At 40.4% G+C, this 17,286-nt stretch overlaps 1 protein-coding gene across 1 annotated transcript; it reads right to left on the reverse strand.

Moving 5' to 3' along the window:
• Window positions 1–65: 65 nt before the first annotated feature.
• On the reverse strand, window positions 66–17,269 carry LOC141992517 (protein zyg-11 homolog B-like). Its single transcript, XM_074961717.1, has 14 exons — window positions 17,080–17,269; window positions 16,046–16,211; window positions 12,830–13,584; window positions 11,456–11,596; window positions 10,283–10,459; window positions 7,712–7,776; window positions 6,265–6,364; window positions 6,120–6,173; window positions 5,736–5,897; window positions 5,608–5,655; window positions 4,766–4,963; window positions 4,608–4,669; window positions 2,195–2,292; window positions 66–1,641 (listed from the first exon to the last, which is right to left on the reverse strand). Exons 1-14 carry the CDS (start codon window positions 17,152–17,154, stop codon window positions 1,451–1,453), a joined length of 2,292 nt encoding a protein of 763 aa, XP_074817818.1. The 5' UTR covers window positions 17,155–17,269; the 3' UTR covers window positions 66–1,450.
• Between the last annotated feature and the right edge of the window lie 17 nt (window positions 17,270–17,286).

Genomic DNA, 17,286 nt, shown 5'->3' on the forward strand with positions numbered 1-17,286 from the left:
TAACTACCTTGGATAAAGATAAATATGCAAAACATCCAGCATCACCATGTAAGTGTGATGGATTTTTACTGTACTTTGATGTGAATTAAAAAAAAGGGAGGGGGGGGGTGAGATGATTTGATTCAGGGAAGGGAAACCACACTGGAATTTCCCAGTACTCAAACAGTACAGAGCAACCTCACCCACGTATTCTTTCCAGAAAGTTGACACTTATGGAACAATGAAACAATAGAAACCTGAATTCATGGCACCATTTACTTCAACGATTACACTTAAATCAAGACGCTTGCATGTTGCACAGTCTCCATTTCTTTCAACAGAACTATTTCCATACATTAAGTGCAATTCTTAGACCTGCTTTTTATATTTTATTATATGAAAACTTAAAAAAGCCTTTGGAAGACTCCCATTATAGTTAAATTTTAAATTTACAATTTCATAGCAATAAGATTTACACAGAACGTTGGTGATATTTTGGACTATAATTCTTTGGGGATATAATTCACTGCACAACACAGTCAAATTCTACCCTCCCATGACCTGTATTTCACTCCCACTAAAGTCAGTGGGGAAGTGTGTGCACTGCTAAAGACAGAATTTGGAAACACTAAAGCAATAGTTAGTCTGCCTGTAAGGAGACCAAATATTCTGTGTACTATATTAGAAACAGGTAATCTCAGGTATTTTCTTACCACTGAGTTTCATGTTTGGTTTGTTTTTGGTTTTTTGGTGAGGGTGTGCAGAAGCTCTCTACTCCTAACTTTTGATTAATTTTTAAAGTTTTCTCCTGCCGTTCCTATTGCATACCTCTAGTGGAGCTGATCCAGTTATTCCTTTCTACACCACAAATATCATTCCAAACATTGTTGATGCGGCATGGAAAGAATAGGATAGTGGTCCAGTGTTGGCAAGACTAGAAAAGGGACACAGCTTACAAGAAACAGAACAAGTGACTTTGAAGATTCAGTTGGGGATGGCCCTTGGCACACTTTGGTCACAGTGAGAAGTGAGCACAAAGACTTGAGTGTAAAAATGCTGACTTGCAAGCACATAGCATTCTGTTCAAGCCCTGCCTGACTAACCAAATGGGAGCAGTTTCCAAACAGTAACTGAAGGGTGTGAAGGGCCAGATTTTCAAATGTATTTAGGCAACTGAGAATGCAGATAAGCATCTGGTGGGATTTTCAGAAGAATCTACACCCCTATCTACATCTTTAGGCACCTAAATACCTTTAAAAATCTATCCCAAAGCCTCATGATGTCCCACCTCAAAAGTCAAGTCACAAAATGAGCCATTCCTAGAGGACTCTGGCTGTACAAGCCCTCCTCAACGCAAGCAGCAGTACTCTTATAGGAATGCCCATCTTAAGCAGTGATCAGCCGTACCAGATATTCTCAGTACAGTTTGTGAAGGATTTTAACAAAGGAAAAATTAGAGTTATACCTACAACTATCCATTTGATTTGGTTTGTGGCTTCTTTAAACCTTTAGGTCTCCCATAGTACATCATGTGTGTCTCTACAGTGTCTAGTATCTCACTGTTGATTCGCAGGACATCTGGATCAGTCTGATTGTTTTCTTTGATGTCATACAAGTGCTGCAAGCCACCTTCTTCAATTAACATGCTACAGTACCTGGCAGCTGAAATGAAAGAGTGTGTGCATCTTTATTAGGGACTTTGCCAAGAGAGTGTCAAAATGACAACTTACATTAGGAGAAAGTGTTAACTAATCCAGTTATCCTGCCTCTGACTTCAGCCAATATTTAGACTACATAATTAGTGATGCAGTTAAATTGACATGCACAATATTAGATAGGATTTTAAATAGTACTCAGCATTGGATTGACTGTTCCCATTTATGATGGCAGAATAATGCTAACACCAAGTGCTTTTGGAAATACCACCCTTAGAGTAATAACATTGTTAAGTATAGAGGGGAGGGTCAACATTTCTCAGATTACCTGGAACAGGATTTTGAATCAAACTAGTTTTATTAAAAACAGCTTGTTACAATGTTTTGAGTCATTGAATGTAATGGGACTACTGTTTAATATCCAAAATAAACCCTGTATGAATAAGAGATCAGCAAAGAATGACTTAAACTTTGATGTACTTATCCAACAGGCTTATGAGTGAAAATGAGAACCATCCAATTTCATATTAAAAGATTAAACTGTAAAGTTGAATACATACGAGTTTTACAGCAGACATGCTGCATGGCCCACACTGCCCACAGCTGAACCCCCGATATCGTGAAGCAGTCAAGTAATGGATAGAAAGGACTAAGGGATCTATGGGTTAAAAAGAGAAATATATTTGGCAAAGTCATGGTGATACTGGATACCTTTATTTCAGAGTAACTATGCTGTCTCTGCACATTAAGCTTCAGGTATTCTCATACACATTGTTGGATTCTGCATTAAATATTAAAACACCCCAGAAATCAAGTGTGGCAGTCAAAAAAGTGACTAAAGAGGGAGGCTGTGTATCAAAAGGGATAGGAAAGTACTACTGAAGACACTGTAATACCATTATGGAAGTCAATGGTAGACCCTCCTCTGGAATACTGTGGCTAGTTCTAGTCACTCTCTAATAGCAGCAGCAATAAAAGTATTTCATAAGCAATTATCTTCCAGAACTCATGGAGGATGGGTGAGGACCCAGGGAATTACAGAACAGTCAGCCTAAATTTGACACCTGGAAAGATACTGGAATTAATTATTAAACAATAGATTTGTAAACACAGAGGGAACAGGGTAAGTAAATGCCCTGTAAAAGTAAATTTGACAAGAACAAAGTGTGCCAAACCAATCTAATTTCCCTGTTTGACAATTTCTGGTGTAGCGGATATGGGGCGAAGCAGACATGATACATCTTGATTTTATATTAAGGCTTTTGACACAGTCCCATTGACATTCTCATAAAAAAAGCTAAGGAAATGTGATCTAGATGTGGTCACAGTTGCAAAAAAGACTAATATTCTGGGCTGAATTAATGGAAGTGTCACACAGACTCAGACTTTAAGGCCAGAAGGGATTATCATGATCATCTACTCTGACATCCTGCAGGCCACAGAACCTCACCCATCCACTCCTGTAATAGACTTCTAACCTCTGGTTGAGTTACTGAAGTCTTCAAATCATGAGGTAGACTGAGTTACAGAGAACGTAGCCATATGTAGGACACAGGAAGTAACTGTCCTATTACACTTAGGACTCGTGAGGCCTCAGTTGCTGTGTTCAGTTTTAGGCACCACACTATAGAAAGATATGGACTATTTGGAGAGTGTCAAGAGAAGAGCAACAAAAATTATGTAAGGTTTAGAAAATCTGACCTATGAGGAAAGGTTAAAAAAAACTGGACATATTTAGTCTTGAGAAAAGAAGACAGAGGAGGGACCTGAGAATAGTCTTCAGATATGTTAAAGGCTGTTATAATGAGGACGGTGATCAGTTGTTCTACATGTCCATGAAGGTAGGATAATAAGTAATGGACTTAATCTACAGTAAAAGAGATTTAGGTTAGATAGGAAAAACTTGGATAGTTCAAGCTCTGGAATAGGCTTTCAAGGGAGGTTGTAGAATCCCCACCATCAGAGGTCTTTAAGAACAGATTAGACAAACATCTGTTTGGGTGGTCTAGTTTACTTAGTCCTACCTCAGCACACGGGGCTGGACTAGATGACCGCTCAAGGTCCCTTCTAGCCAGACATTTATATGATTCTGTAAATAGGTAAGAAGTGATGATAGGCATGGAAAGACTTCCATACAGAAAGAGATTGGGATTGTTTAGTTTAGATCATAGACGAACAAGAAGGGATAGAGATATATAAAATAATTAATAGCATATGGGAAAAAAAAATCACATTCCCATGTATACTCTAAATAAGAAAAAAGGGGACAAAACTGAAAGCCATTAATACTAATTCAAGGAAAATTAAAAAAAAAACCCACCTCAACAAGAGTTACCTATGGAACTCATTCATGAGAGGCTAACGCCTTGGCAGGATTTATAAAGCTTTAAGACAGCCATATGGCTAATGGGAGCAGCCACAATTACATTAGGTTGTGGTTGTTTTTATTATTTTAAAAAGAGAAAGCCACATGCTTCAGGATTTAAGCCAATTTCTAACAGACAGAAGTTAGGCAAAAACATCCTTTAACAGCCCAATTATTCTATAAATTTTCAGCTCGGGGGTATCTTGCAACTTCCTCTAAAACATCTGGAAGTACTGGGCACTCTCACAGAGGATACTAGACTATAAACCACCAGTGTAATGCAGCATAGCAATTTATATGCTCCTAAAAAAAAGGCTTGGGATGTTGAAGTCATAGGTGCAGGACCCAAATCTGGTTCCAGTGAATGCTATTTGTTATTTTAGCTGGTTAGAACTACTCAGAACAGTATTTCAGCAGGCTCCAAAATGGCTTTTCTCCCCTACACAACCGTGTCCAAGAGATCTGCCACAAAAGCAGTGTTCCATACAGGAGAACATTTAGGGTGAAGAGGTTGGCGGCGGCAGCAGCAGCAGGAATACAATAAGTACACAAACTTCAGAAACAGTACAAGAGTTAATATCGTCAAGACATTATTCCAAATTCATTACCTGTAGGCAACCAATGCTATCATCTTACATTTTGGTGCTGGCCACTTCAAAATGGTTGAATGCTGTAAAGAGACAAAGCTAAATATTATAATATTTACAGTAAACAGTGCAAGCACTGTACTAGAATAAAACTAGGGTATCAGTTTTAGCCAGCGTACCAGTTGTTCAATCAGAGATTTTCTTTGGGTTTGACTCAGTGTCCAGGCCTGCTCTCCTCTAGATAGTAAATTAGCAATAATCCCAGCTGAAAAGAAACTGACTTCTATCTCAGCACTACACAATAATTCACTAAGACAGTCTATGAAGTCCTTCCACATTAGTTTAGACTGAAGCTCTCTCACTTCTGCTACATTGTTCTGTAAGACAGAATAGGTGAAAAAAAATCAGTGTGCACAAGATAAACAGCCTATACAACGTTAATAAGCATTACGATAAGTAAATAAATTTTTTCTGAAGGATGATGGGCCTTATACCTCCCATTTTCTATCACAACACAGTTGTTTCTCTGAAAGCTTCAATACCTGAAAATCAAACTGAAGAAAAAAAACCACACACCACCAAACCCTGACCTACAGTTCATATTTTGTTACATTACTTAATTTTGAGTCCAATCCAGAATTTAAGAAGAGTTTTGCCATCGAGTTCAGCAGTAGCAGAATTGGACCTTTATCTTCTTTTGGGTACTTGTACTCATTTCACTTGACCCCCATAACCTCTGCAGAAGTATTGAGGGAAATGCCTTGACGACTGAATGGTTGTTCCTATTTTAATCCATGTACTGTAAACTGGTTTTCAGAAAATCATCAGTGTAATGTAAAAGTGATGCTGAGAAACTTAGTGCCTAAGGATACAAGCTGATACTTTTAAATTTTAAGGGAGAAAATCTCTTTTTACTAAACGAAGTTAACATGCCCTCCAGGTATTTCCTAACTATGTTAAATAGAAGAAAGCAATAGAAAACTAATGTTTCTTTTGAAACAGAGCTTGATTTTGATCTTACCAGAAGGCCAAGAACTTTATGTTGTATAGCTGAATCAGATGGAAAACACTGTGAAGACAAACAAAGGTAATCATTAAATAGAGTTTCAATGTATGCTAGCAATCTACCATTATCAGTCACACCCTCACCTCTAAAACTCTCATGAAGAGTTCTAACCCTTGGTTGTCAATGAAGTGCCTACACGTGGTAGGGGATTCATCAGTGAGATTCCAAAGCGCACTAAGGGTAAACATGAAAGTAGTATCTACTTCATTCAAATTTGTTTTCTGTTCAACTATTTCAAGAAGTTCCTGTAAAGGAAAAAGCAAAAAATGAGGTGTTAGATTTTGGCTTTGAGTCTCGTTGCAGACATTAGTAATAATTCGTATCGATATTGTGAAAGCACCAAAAGACCTTAAGCCCCATCACGCTCTGTGCTGTACAAATGTGGGTTGCTCAGAACTGAGTCATTTCTCACATGATGTTGGTTTAACACCTGGTAATAAAGAACGTCACAGAGATGTGCAACTCACCCCCACAACGACGTAGAGCTCTGCACTAAGTTGGGCTGTTTGCTCAGATGAAAGCTGCAAGTAAATAAAGTCACATGAGTATCTGAAATATCTGTTGGAAATTAGGAAACAGAAGTTTTAACATTTCCAAATTTAAGTCACATACCTTCAAAGCTAGAATAGAGCTTATATTCACTGCCATCCTCTGCATATTTTGATTTTCATGGTTACACAGCCACTGCATAACAAGTTTGGCAGCTTCAAACCTAGATTATGACAGCAGAGTGTAAGTTATACAAAATTTAAATTTCATCTTGCATCTCAGACTCTAGGGTTCTCATATTGACCTCTGGAAACTGAAGGAAACATGCTTAGTTTCCAAAGGATAGAAAAGCACAAGCCTGTTTTTTGCATATCCTCCCCCCACCCCCAAAAACGGGCAATAACAAAGACTAATTTAGAGCAGCCTTTGATCAGGCGACAAGCAAGATGCTAAGAAGGATCCAATAGTTTTAAAAGGTTATCTAAAAAATGAGTAAGTGAGCAACAGTAAATAACTCATTATTAATGTATGAGTGAGGCCTTTTGTTACTAAGAGGAGAACTACCAGCAAACCCCCTCTCCCCATCTGAAGAAAGGTTTCCCTTTCTTCCTGTCAGAGAAAAGAATCCTCCACTTGCACCTTCTGCTTCCTTTACCCATTCCTCCCTCCAGGCAGTCAATTGCCAATGTCATCCATGGAGAGACAAGGTGGGTGAAGTAATATCTTTTATAGGACCAACTTCTGCTGGTGAGAGACAACAGCTTTCGCGCTACACAGAACTCTTCTTCAGGAAGACATGAGAAAGAGCTCTGTGTAGTTCAAAAGCTGGTCTCTCGCACCAACAGTTGTTCCAATAAAATATATGACCTCGCTCACCTTGTCTCTCTACTGTCCTCGGACCGCCATGGCTACCAAAACGCTGCACACAATGTCATCAATAGTGTATTAACACCATTGCCAGATAAGAAAGATCACTGAAGTCAAATACAAGACAACTGCCTATCATAGAATCATAGAATATCAGGGTTGGAAGGGACCTCAGGAGGTCATCTAGTCCAACCCCCTGCTCAAAGCAGGACCAATCCCCAATTTTTGCCCCAGATCCCTAAATGGCCCCCTCAAGGACTGAACTCGCAACCCTGTCTTTAGCAGGCCAACGCTCAAACCACTGAGCTATCCCTCCCCCCGCCTCCAGCAGATGAACATGTCCAGGGAGCTAGAAACCTTGAAGTGTTGGCCCTTCCAAAGTCAACAGGAATTTTGCCATTGACGTCAATTGGGCCAAGATTTTACTGCCAGTCTGATCTTTCACCAGCTTTGTACAAATGTAACACCATCAGCTTCAGTGGAGTTACTTGCAGTTTATGAGACTGTAAGCAAAAATCAGGCCCTAGGAAGCAAATCTAAAATTTCTGAATGACAATTCAGAAGTCTAGTTAATTGAGGAGCCCCAAAAGAAAGTTTAAAGATGAAAGTTATGATTAAAAAAAAGAAAGAAAATCAAACTTTTGTTCCAAATATTTGATATGCTGCTTGACATCCTATTTCAATTTACTGGGTTGTCACTTACCTGTTAAATGGAACATCTTGAAGGATCCTGACACTAGATAGTAGAAGAAGGCAATTCTTTTGCAGCTGTTTGTGGGGGGAGAAAAAGATTCTATGAAGTTAAAGAAGCTCTCTCTTATATTTTATAATAATTTTGCAGTTCACTAATCATTAGGGAACCATGTATCGTATTATTAGACACAAATAATTAAACAAGCAAAGGATGGACTTGAGATACCATAAACAAAATCTTAAACAATGTAAAGGCTTCTGCAGTACAGATAATGCAATCTCCCCTACAAGTATGATATTAATGAGTCCAGTTTTGTTTCTTAACTTTATCGTATAAGGAGGTTTTTGGAGTGGGGAGGATGTTAATTGTATCTTGCTGTGAAATTTTTTTAATCAGTATTCAAAGAAGTCTAAGAATTGGACCTCTTTGTAAAATCTCAATCCAAGTCCCCACTACCAGCTTTAACCTCTCTCCTCAAGGGTCAGGATCAGCTGCATGAATCAGTGCTGCAAGAAAGGCAGACTATTACCATCCTACAAGATTACAGTTGGCTGTATCACAGCTTTGGATCTAAAGCATTTCCTTAACAGCTTTTGCTATCAGCATGGACTGGATTCAAGGGAAGCACATGAATATTGCTGCCACTAACCATTACTTAGTGTGTGCTATCTCATAATAATGTAAGAGGGGCATACAGGTCAGACCAATTATCCATCTAGCCCAGCATCCTGTCTTCTGACAGTGGCCAATGCCAGTGGCTTCAAAGAGACAACAGAAAAAGCAATTATTGCGTGATCCATCCCCTTTCATCCAGTTCCAGCTTCTGGCAGTCAGAGGTTTAGGGATGCCAAGAGCATGAGGTTGTGACCATGATCTTGGCTAATAGCCAGTGATAGACTTATCCTCCATGGACTTATCGAATTCTTTTTTAACCCAATCAGACTTTTGGGTTTCACAATGTCCCCTGGCAATGAGTTCCACAGGTTGACTGCGTGTTATGTGAAGAAGTACTTCCATTTGTTTGTTTTAAAACTACTGCCTATTAATTCATTGGTTATGTGAAAGGGTAAATAATTCCCTATTCAAACCATTTATAGACCTCTACCATATCCCCTCTTAGTCATCTCTTTTCCAAGCTGAACAATCTCAGTCTTTTAAATTTCTCCTCATATGGAAGCTGTTTCATACCCGTAATCATTTTTGTTGCCCTTTTCCACTTCTAATATATCTTTTTTTGAGATGGGGCAACCAGAACTGCACACAGTACTCAAGGTGTGGGTGTACCATCGATTTATATTGTGGCATTATGATATTTGCTCTCTTATTAGCTATCCCTTTCCTAATGGTTACTAGCATTGTTAGCTTTTTTGACTTCTGAGAGGATAGGAGTAAGTCGGAGATCTCAAGCTACCACAATTCAGTTACCCACACAGAGCGCACTACCCATCAGTCCTGGATGTGGAATGACAAGTATTGGAAACGGCTATTTCTTGTCTCTGAACAGAAACTAAAAAAATCAAATTGCTGTGGAGGAAATAATGACTGAATTTGTGCCAGACCAATTTCACCTGCTTGCTCAAAGACAAGCTTCTAATAATTCTCTTTAAGTTATGCCAATACTAAAATGCATCTCAGGCCTCATGACAGCAAGAATACTGCAAGACTCTTTATACAGCAAGAGAGATTTCTACATTGTACAGAGGACAGCTAGCTTGAAAGGTAACTTTGATGAGTAAATATCTACTAATTATACCTGTTTCCAGTACAGTACTTAAAATACCTGTCACTGCTTCAATATTTCCCTAGCTGTGAATGATGCCCATGTCTCAATGAGAACTGAGATTTTAGTTATGATGTAGCTCCACATTTGATTGCATAGAAAAGCAGGAGACTTTCAGCAGTGATGCAAGCAGAGTTTTTTGTTGTTTGTTCTTCTTTAAAATTCAGGAGTAATTTTACGGCACTTTACCACTTATACCAATTCACAAATATTGGTTAAGAATAATAGAACATGCTTTATAACACATCTGTCAGTACCCTGACTTTCCCAGGAGTCCAACCTGCATTTCCTGTATTTTCATACAAGCAAGGTGACAGTTTTCTATGTATTTCAGACTACTTATTCTCGATTTACTCTTCTGTGTAATTAAGTGTACTCATTATACTATATTGACATATAAGAAGTCTGCTAATACAGAGCAAAGATGAAACATGACAAGGCAAGATTAACACTGTAGAGGAATCTGAATGTTAAAATTAATGGCATACATAATTTATAAATAGTAAAACAAAAAAAAAAATTGTTAAGCTGCACGAGAGTAGAAAGAGCACCAGTCGTCCAACCTTAGTGTTGGCCTCTACTGATGCAAACCAGAAGAGAGAAATTAGGGGAAAAACCCCACAGATTCTACAAATCTGGTCTTTTCTGCTAATCATGGCATTTCATTTAATTTGAACAAAACCTTAATACATCAATACTGATGAAGCCCTCTCAGAGCAGAAACATACTTGTTCTGTCTTCATATTATAGCCCTCCTTGTCAGGAGAAGCGAATTAAAATTGTGCTCCCTGCCCTTTTACCTGTTGTTGTTCAGGAAAGTTTTCCACAGCTTTGAGTAGTAAATGGATCACATCGGACAGCAGACGAACAGGCATGCCAGCAGACAGACCCTGTCTAGTTAAGTTAAGAGAACACGCACTAGCAGTTAACTGTACTGCCAAGTCCAAGGGGTGATTTCTCATTCCAATAATCACAAGCTGAAATAGAAAAATTATGTTCATGTAATAAGATCTCATATTTCTAATTTTGTAAGCCAGTCACAATACTGCATTGTACAAGTTATGATGCACTTCTGATTATGATTACTGAATCTTTTAAATGGTTTTTAACCAAAAGCAACAAGTATACCCAGCAGTGCACCCTCTTAGCAGCACAGTAGGATGGTAATAGCGATCAACAATTCTATTCTGTAATCATACCATCTAGAGAAGGGTGTGAGTTTTTCCTATTTCATGATATGTCCTACTATCCACAGGATGTGAAAGGATGGTGACCCAAACTAAATTTGGGGGGAGTTGGAGGTGATATTATTGTGAACAGGGGGAACACTTTGGGGAAGAGGCAGAATCTATGACTGCACCTGATGGCATCTGGACCTCCAATAGCCAATAGAGAATGAGTATTGGGGATGGCAAGAGGGCAGTCCTTCACTGCTTCTCCAGGACACCTATGAAGTGGCCAGGAATGTCTTCTGTAATCTTTGATTAACCACAAAATTGCACCAGATGCAGTCCCACCCATACTTTCATAGCTACCAGGCTGGACTAGTCAACATGTTCTACCTAGAATTGACTGAAAAAGCTACAGCCAGTCCACCACGTTGCAGTCACAATCCTAAATGGAGGAAACAAACAAAGCATGTCTTCATCAACTCCCCATTTAAATCCAAATCCATGTAAGGGTATTGGCCCTAATCTCTAAAGTTCTGGAAGGGAGAAGCATGAACTCTCTTCAAATCCATCTCTTCCTTTGTTCCCTGCTGCGACAGTTATGATCAACAGGAAAGGAGATTATGGCACCTGGGTTAGTCCTGCAAGTGTACTTCTGAAATAACCCCACTCAGCATACTAGCTAACTCAAGGGAAGGGAGAAGAGTCTGGGATGTGTACCTGATGAGTTACAGGTTTTTATACACATATACCTAGATACAACAAATATGCTGATATTTACTCTCACCAGCAATTCATTTTTACCTTTAAGATTTCAGGCTTAGTTATTCTCATAAAACACGTCTGGGTGAAGAGACGAAAGAAAGCCTCCTTCACAAAGTATGACCGTTCACTGTAACGCTTCAAAGCTTCAGAAATCTGAATCTCATTTGCTCCTCCCGATACCTGGGGGCATAAAACAGTTAATACACTGATGTTTAATTGGAAAATTTCACGTTACCTTTGACAAGTTGGATCTTTTGAAATGGTGCAAATAAATTAGTCTTATCCAAAACCCTTCAAAATAAGACGTTACAATGAGCAAGCTGTCATCTAGCTATAACAGGGGTGGGTAAACTTTTTGGCCTGAGGGACACATCTGGGTTTGGAGTGCAGGAGGGGGCTCCAGGCTGGATCAGGGGGTTGAGATGCAGGGGGGTGCAGGCTCTGGGATGGGGCTAGGGATGAAGGGTTTGGGGTGCATGAGGGTGCTCTGGGCTGGGACTGAGGGGTTCAGAGGGTAGGAGAGGGATCAGGGCTGGGGCAGGGGATTGGGACGCAGGCTCCGGGTGGCACTTATCTCAAGCAGCTGGCACTTGGGCCGGGGGCAGCATATGGAATCCCTGGTTGCCCCTACACGTAGGAGATGGAGCGGGGACAGGTCACTGCTTCCAGGAGCTGTACAGAGCCTGGCTTCTGGGAGCCGCCCAGTGGGAGCCTGAAGGCCGGATTAAAAGATCTGATGGACCATAGTTTGCCCACCCCTGAGCTATAACTCACATGTAGTAATCTAAGAATATACTTTGAAAATTTTCCAGATAAATTCTTTGCATTGTGACAGTGCCTTCTGTTCAAAGATCTCAATCCTGAGCTCTGTCCAGAGCCAGAGAAATAGTTCAGATACAACACAGCAGTTTGTTAGTGCTCCATATTGGTGACAAATGCATCTAGGCAAGACCACTAAACAAAACTGATCCCACCTCACCTCAGTTGCCTGTCTCAATTAAATTTTTTACTCATTTTAACTTTGGGTGGCAGAACAGAGCTGGGCAAACACTAGTAATGTTAATCTACAATTTCTTTTGTCTTTTTCATTGAATTAATCAACTTTATTTTAATTTTTGTTTTTTTCCATCCCTGATATTCAACAAGCTCAACTGTTAAAGGTCAAAACAGTTTGTGCAGTTATTAGATTTAGTCTCAAAGTTACTTTCATTAGGAGGACAGGATTAGTCAGAGAGAAGTGGGGCAAAGAAGAGCCAAATAACGTATCTTTGCTCCTCTTCCTGTACTCTTTCTTTGCCCCAATGGGAGTAGGATTCAGAGTTCCTGGCTCTACTTCCTACACTCAACACAGTAGATCACAGTCCTTTTGCATGCAAATGTGTAATTTTTATTTTTATTTTTTTAAACTCAAACCTTCAAGTTTCCTTCTCCCGAAAGGAAATCAGAGTAGCCAGCATCAGTAGCAAGTAGTCCCACAAACTGCATTGCAGGTCGCTGTTTGACAAATGCTTCTACAGCTTCATCAGTAATGTATTTACTGCCAGAAATGTCCAAAGACACTAGGTGAGGTAGGATGTCTTTCTGCTCTAGTAAAGAGACTGGTATGTCAGATGTAAACTGCTGATCGTCCGAAATATCAAGGTGGTTCAAATACTTTAGTTCTCTTATGACATCCAAGACTTGGGGCGTAGTCATTGTTAAACACTTCAAATAATGCATAGAGAGAGACTTAAGTCGATCCTTACAGGCAAGAAGTGGAGTTATGTCAGTGACAGAAGTGTTGGATATATCCAAACTTTCCAGCCTTGGAAGTGAAGCAATCTCCACTAAATCCTCATTGTGGAAGCGAACATTGGTAATGCTCAAAGTACGAAGACCAGACAATCGATTGAAGCACCTTTCATATGGATTTGTCAGGGAAAGTCTTAAGGAGTCCAGTACAAGGCACTGAAGATTTTGCTGGATCCACTTATTGCTACCAAGTCCGCTTACAATATCCGCAATAGAAATGTCTGCATTCATCCCTGTAGCATCAAGTTCTATTAGCTTATGATGGCAGAATGCTTTTCTGAAAGATAGTGCAGATATTTTTGCTTTCCGGATGCAAGCTTGTTTCAAGCGCATTTGGTTACCTCGGAAAATGCCCACAGTTCCATCATTCAGCAGCTCTATTGGGAAACAGCAATAAGTCTGTTACAGCAGACAGCAACATAATGGAACAATAGAAAGTGCTCCTATTTCGTCCCTCATGTTCAGTACACTTTAGCTAATTGAGAAGAAAAAATGGAAGAAATTGAGAACGTAAAACAATTCTGGAATCCCCACATACTGTACATACGAGCCTCAATTTAAAATTATGCAGCAAGTCCCTGTCACTGCTGCCAGGACACTAGTGAGAACTGACCCAGCCTGTCCTAAATGTAAAGCTGCAGTTGCCAGCTGTGCCCACTGCTGGTGGACTCTTTCTGCATTAGGATTTTGAAAGGAGCTGTTTCTCCTTCCTCATGTTTTTAATCCTCAAACAGGCTTATGGCAGTGAACTGATAAAGTGTTATAGCCTTCCTCACAATAAACACACGTACTACATCCTGAACATGTATGTGGCAAGGAATACATTCTTTTACATTGGACGCAGGGGAGCTCACCTTTGTGGGCTTGGTGGAAACACTGTTATTAAATATATTAAAATGTGCTGAACTCTCTATTCTGACTAAAAATCTTCATTATGTTCTATACTGTTCATTATACAATAAGTATTTCAGAGTAAAAACATACTATAACTTGAAGTACAAACTCCCTGATGCTCTACTTTCACATTAAATGGTATTTATATACACACTGATATTCCACCTTGTTAGAGACCTAACAGAACCATAAAAATTCCTCCTTAAAGGTCACAACTGTGTACTTGTGAGAAGAGCAAGAGAAAGGGGAAAGAATAAGATAATGGTCCTTTAGCTGTCCCTCAAATTCAAGCATCCACTGGTGGTTAGCTTTTCAATCACATCTTTCCAAGAGTTCCTTTACAAATACAGCATACGTAGATTTTCAACCCTATACTTATATCCTAGTAAATCAGGACACCATTTCTACAGGAAAACAGATTATGGGTACAGTCAGGACTATGTTAAAAATGTGAGAATTATCATGTATGGTACACCATTTTAAAATGGTCATGTTAAAATGATCAGGCAGCATTTAAATCCACAAGCCTCAATTATTTGTGAAAGGGGGGAAAAGGTTTGTTAAGATTAGTTTAAGTTGTTCTTTAAATTAGGAAGTACGGTATAACATTTAAACATTTGTTGGAATGCGTTTCTTATCATTTCAGCCATGGTGTGCACTTTATCCATGATGTTAACCAATGAAACATCAAGAAAAAACACAACCAGCAAGCAAAAGCAAAGATGAGACAGAATTCTCAGGGTTAGTCTGGAAGAGATGATGTTGGGATTTTTAGTTACAGATTTGTTGCGTAAATCCTACTTGATTAGAGTATAAACAGCTAAATACCGGAATGTTTTGTGCACTACTTTTTCCTAGTGCTTTCCTCAATCTAGCTTTAATTGTCCGAACTGAAGGGCCTTCCACCCTTAAAAGATGATTCCACATCCTATGTTTTCATTTTCTTAATTTCATCCTATTACTTCTAAGTATTTAATGTCACAAAACCTATGACAAGAAGTACCTGGGAACTGTATGAAGGTTATTAAAGCATACAACCCTCCCCCCCCCCCCCCGCAATGTCCTCCTTTTGTAAGATAATTGTCTTTCCTAAAACATCTAAACCAAAAATAATTTAACAGTCAAAAATCTCCATCTCAACCAGCAGGCTGACATACACTTTGAACAACGATGACAAGACCAAACCCTGTCGTACATTACACTTTTGTGCTACCTTAAATAATTCCCTTCCATCCTTGGTAGCTGCTGTCCTTAGATGTGTACTGTGACACACTGGGAGATAAAATGGAATGTACAATTTGACACAAATTTGTTTTGTGAACCCCAATTTGATTATAACCTCACAATAGCATTGTACATTGATAGGCTCAAAACCAAGGAGTATGGTTGAGAGACTCAGCGCTAGGAACAATGATCAGTTCCTACCCAAACCCAGAGGCCTTAGAAGCACATGGGACTCACTGGCTGGCTCCAGACACCATACATAGGGGTCTGTTCAGAGAGGAGGACTAGGCTAGCTTGTGACATATTTTACCTGAACTTTGCCAACAGGGAAAAATATACAAGTGTAACTATAAATTAGTTAACCTGAAATGAACCGGTTCATCAGTAAGTCACAGGGTGACAACATAACTTGCTTTCCTTACTGCAGTCAATATACAATACTTAAATATACCAAATCTGGTAATTATTCCCAAGCTTTTATACATAAATCCTATTCCCACGACTTCTCATTCAAGAGAAATGAGTTTGGGGGCAAGGTAAAAAGAACAAACTTTCTGAAGGTGGTGGTGATTAGATTGCCAGATGAAATATGAGGTGAAAAAGAAAGTGTGAGATGGTATTATTCCAAGATTTCAGATTTTAAAAATGCAACTCAAATGACTAAAATGCCCGACATCCAGCTTTTCCACCAGATCTACACTTGCTGATCCCAAGTCTTACCATGAAATGCCATAGTCTGCAGCAATCGATCAGCTACTTCTTGGGGAAGTCTTTCAGATTCTTTCAAGCACAGTGTTCCATCTTGCCTCTCAGTACAAAACTTCTCTAGGTCAGCAGTCAGCGCTTTCAAAGAGATGTCAAGTAAAGAGTATGGAGATGCCTCAGCCTGTTATAAGCAAATAAAAAACCCTGCACGTATTAATAAGACATTAATCAAATTACAACCAACCAAAACACTTTCACAATGATTAACTGAGGTTAAAGCAAAGTATTCCAGCTCCACTATCAACTTGATATAGCTCAATACATATCACAATGGGCGAGCATTACAGAGATTGAGACAGCCACCTATTATGGTAGACCTCAGACTCCAAGGAACCAAATCTGCAAGCCCTCCACACCTTGACATCAATAGAAATTTCATGAAAAGGTCCTGCTCAGACTCCAAACTGAAAATTCTCTTGCTGCGTAGCCATGAAAGCATCCAGTTAGGCGTACGTTGTGATTGTGGATGCTCCTCCAGATAAGTTGTCAGACAGAATAAACTGCATATTAATACAGGCCAGAGACATCCTCATTCCACCCCTATTTCAAATGCATGGATCTCCCACCCTGAACAGTCTACTTCAACTTAGTTTAGTTTGACAGGAATGTGTAACGTGCAGAAGTCAGGATTTAAAGGGACGGCTACCGTGGGCACACGTGTAACAGCTCCAGCTCACCCCACACTTTAGCAGAGTCAATGATCCCCTTTTTTAAAGGATGGCAATCAGCGCAGGTGCTTCAGTCCAGCTACACCCCCGAATCTCCCAGAGGCCTGATTCCCAGGGGAGGAGTTTGATTCAGACAGAAACGGACCAGCCTCGAATCCAGTGACTCTCGGGCACGTTCGTGCTCCACAGCCCTACGCAGAGCGACCCCCGCGGGGATCCCCGGCCCCCTCCCCCCTCCGCGGGGGGACTCGGACCCGAAGGGAGAGCGCCCCCCTCCCGCAGTGCCCCCCACGCCCGCCCGGCTCCAGGGCAGCCCCGCACCTGGACGGCGGGGCAGTCGCTGCAGATGGGCGGCGGCGCCCGCTGCCGGTTCTGGACGTGCAGGAACCGCACCATGGCGGGCCGGCGGCGGCGCCCGCGCGAGGGGCTCGGGCCTGCGCAGCGGAGACACCCCCCGCCCCAGCCCTCTTCGCGCCTCTTCCTCTGCCCAGCGGGGCGCTCGAGGCCACCAGCCTCGCTGCCGGGAAA

The sequence above is a fragment of the Natator depressus genome, chromosome 8 (genome assembly GCF_965152275.1).
Source record: "Natator depressus isolate rNatDep1 chromosome 8, rNatDep2.hap1, whole genome shotgun sequence".
In the NCBI taxonomy this organism is placed as follows: Eukaryota; Metazoa; Chordata; order Testudines; family Cheloniidae; genus Natator; species Natator depressus.

Coding starts and splice junctions, on each gene's coding strand:
- LOC141992517 (XM_074961717.1), bottom strand. CDS start 17,154: ATGGTGCGGTTCCTGCACGTCCAGAACCGGCAGCGGGCGCCGCCGCCC. Junction 11,597..12,829: donor CGGGAGAAGGAAACTTGAAG/GTTTGAGTTTAA, acceptor TTATGCCCCCAG/GTATCGGGAGGAGCAAATGA. Junction 4,670..4,765: donor AATCTCTGATTGAACAACTG/GTACGCTGGCTA, acceptor GTCTCTTTACAG/CATTCAACCATTTTGAAGTG.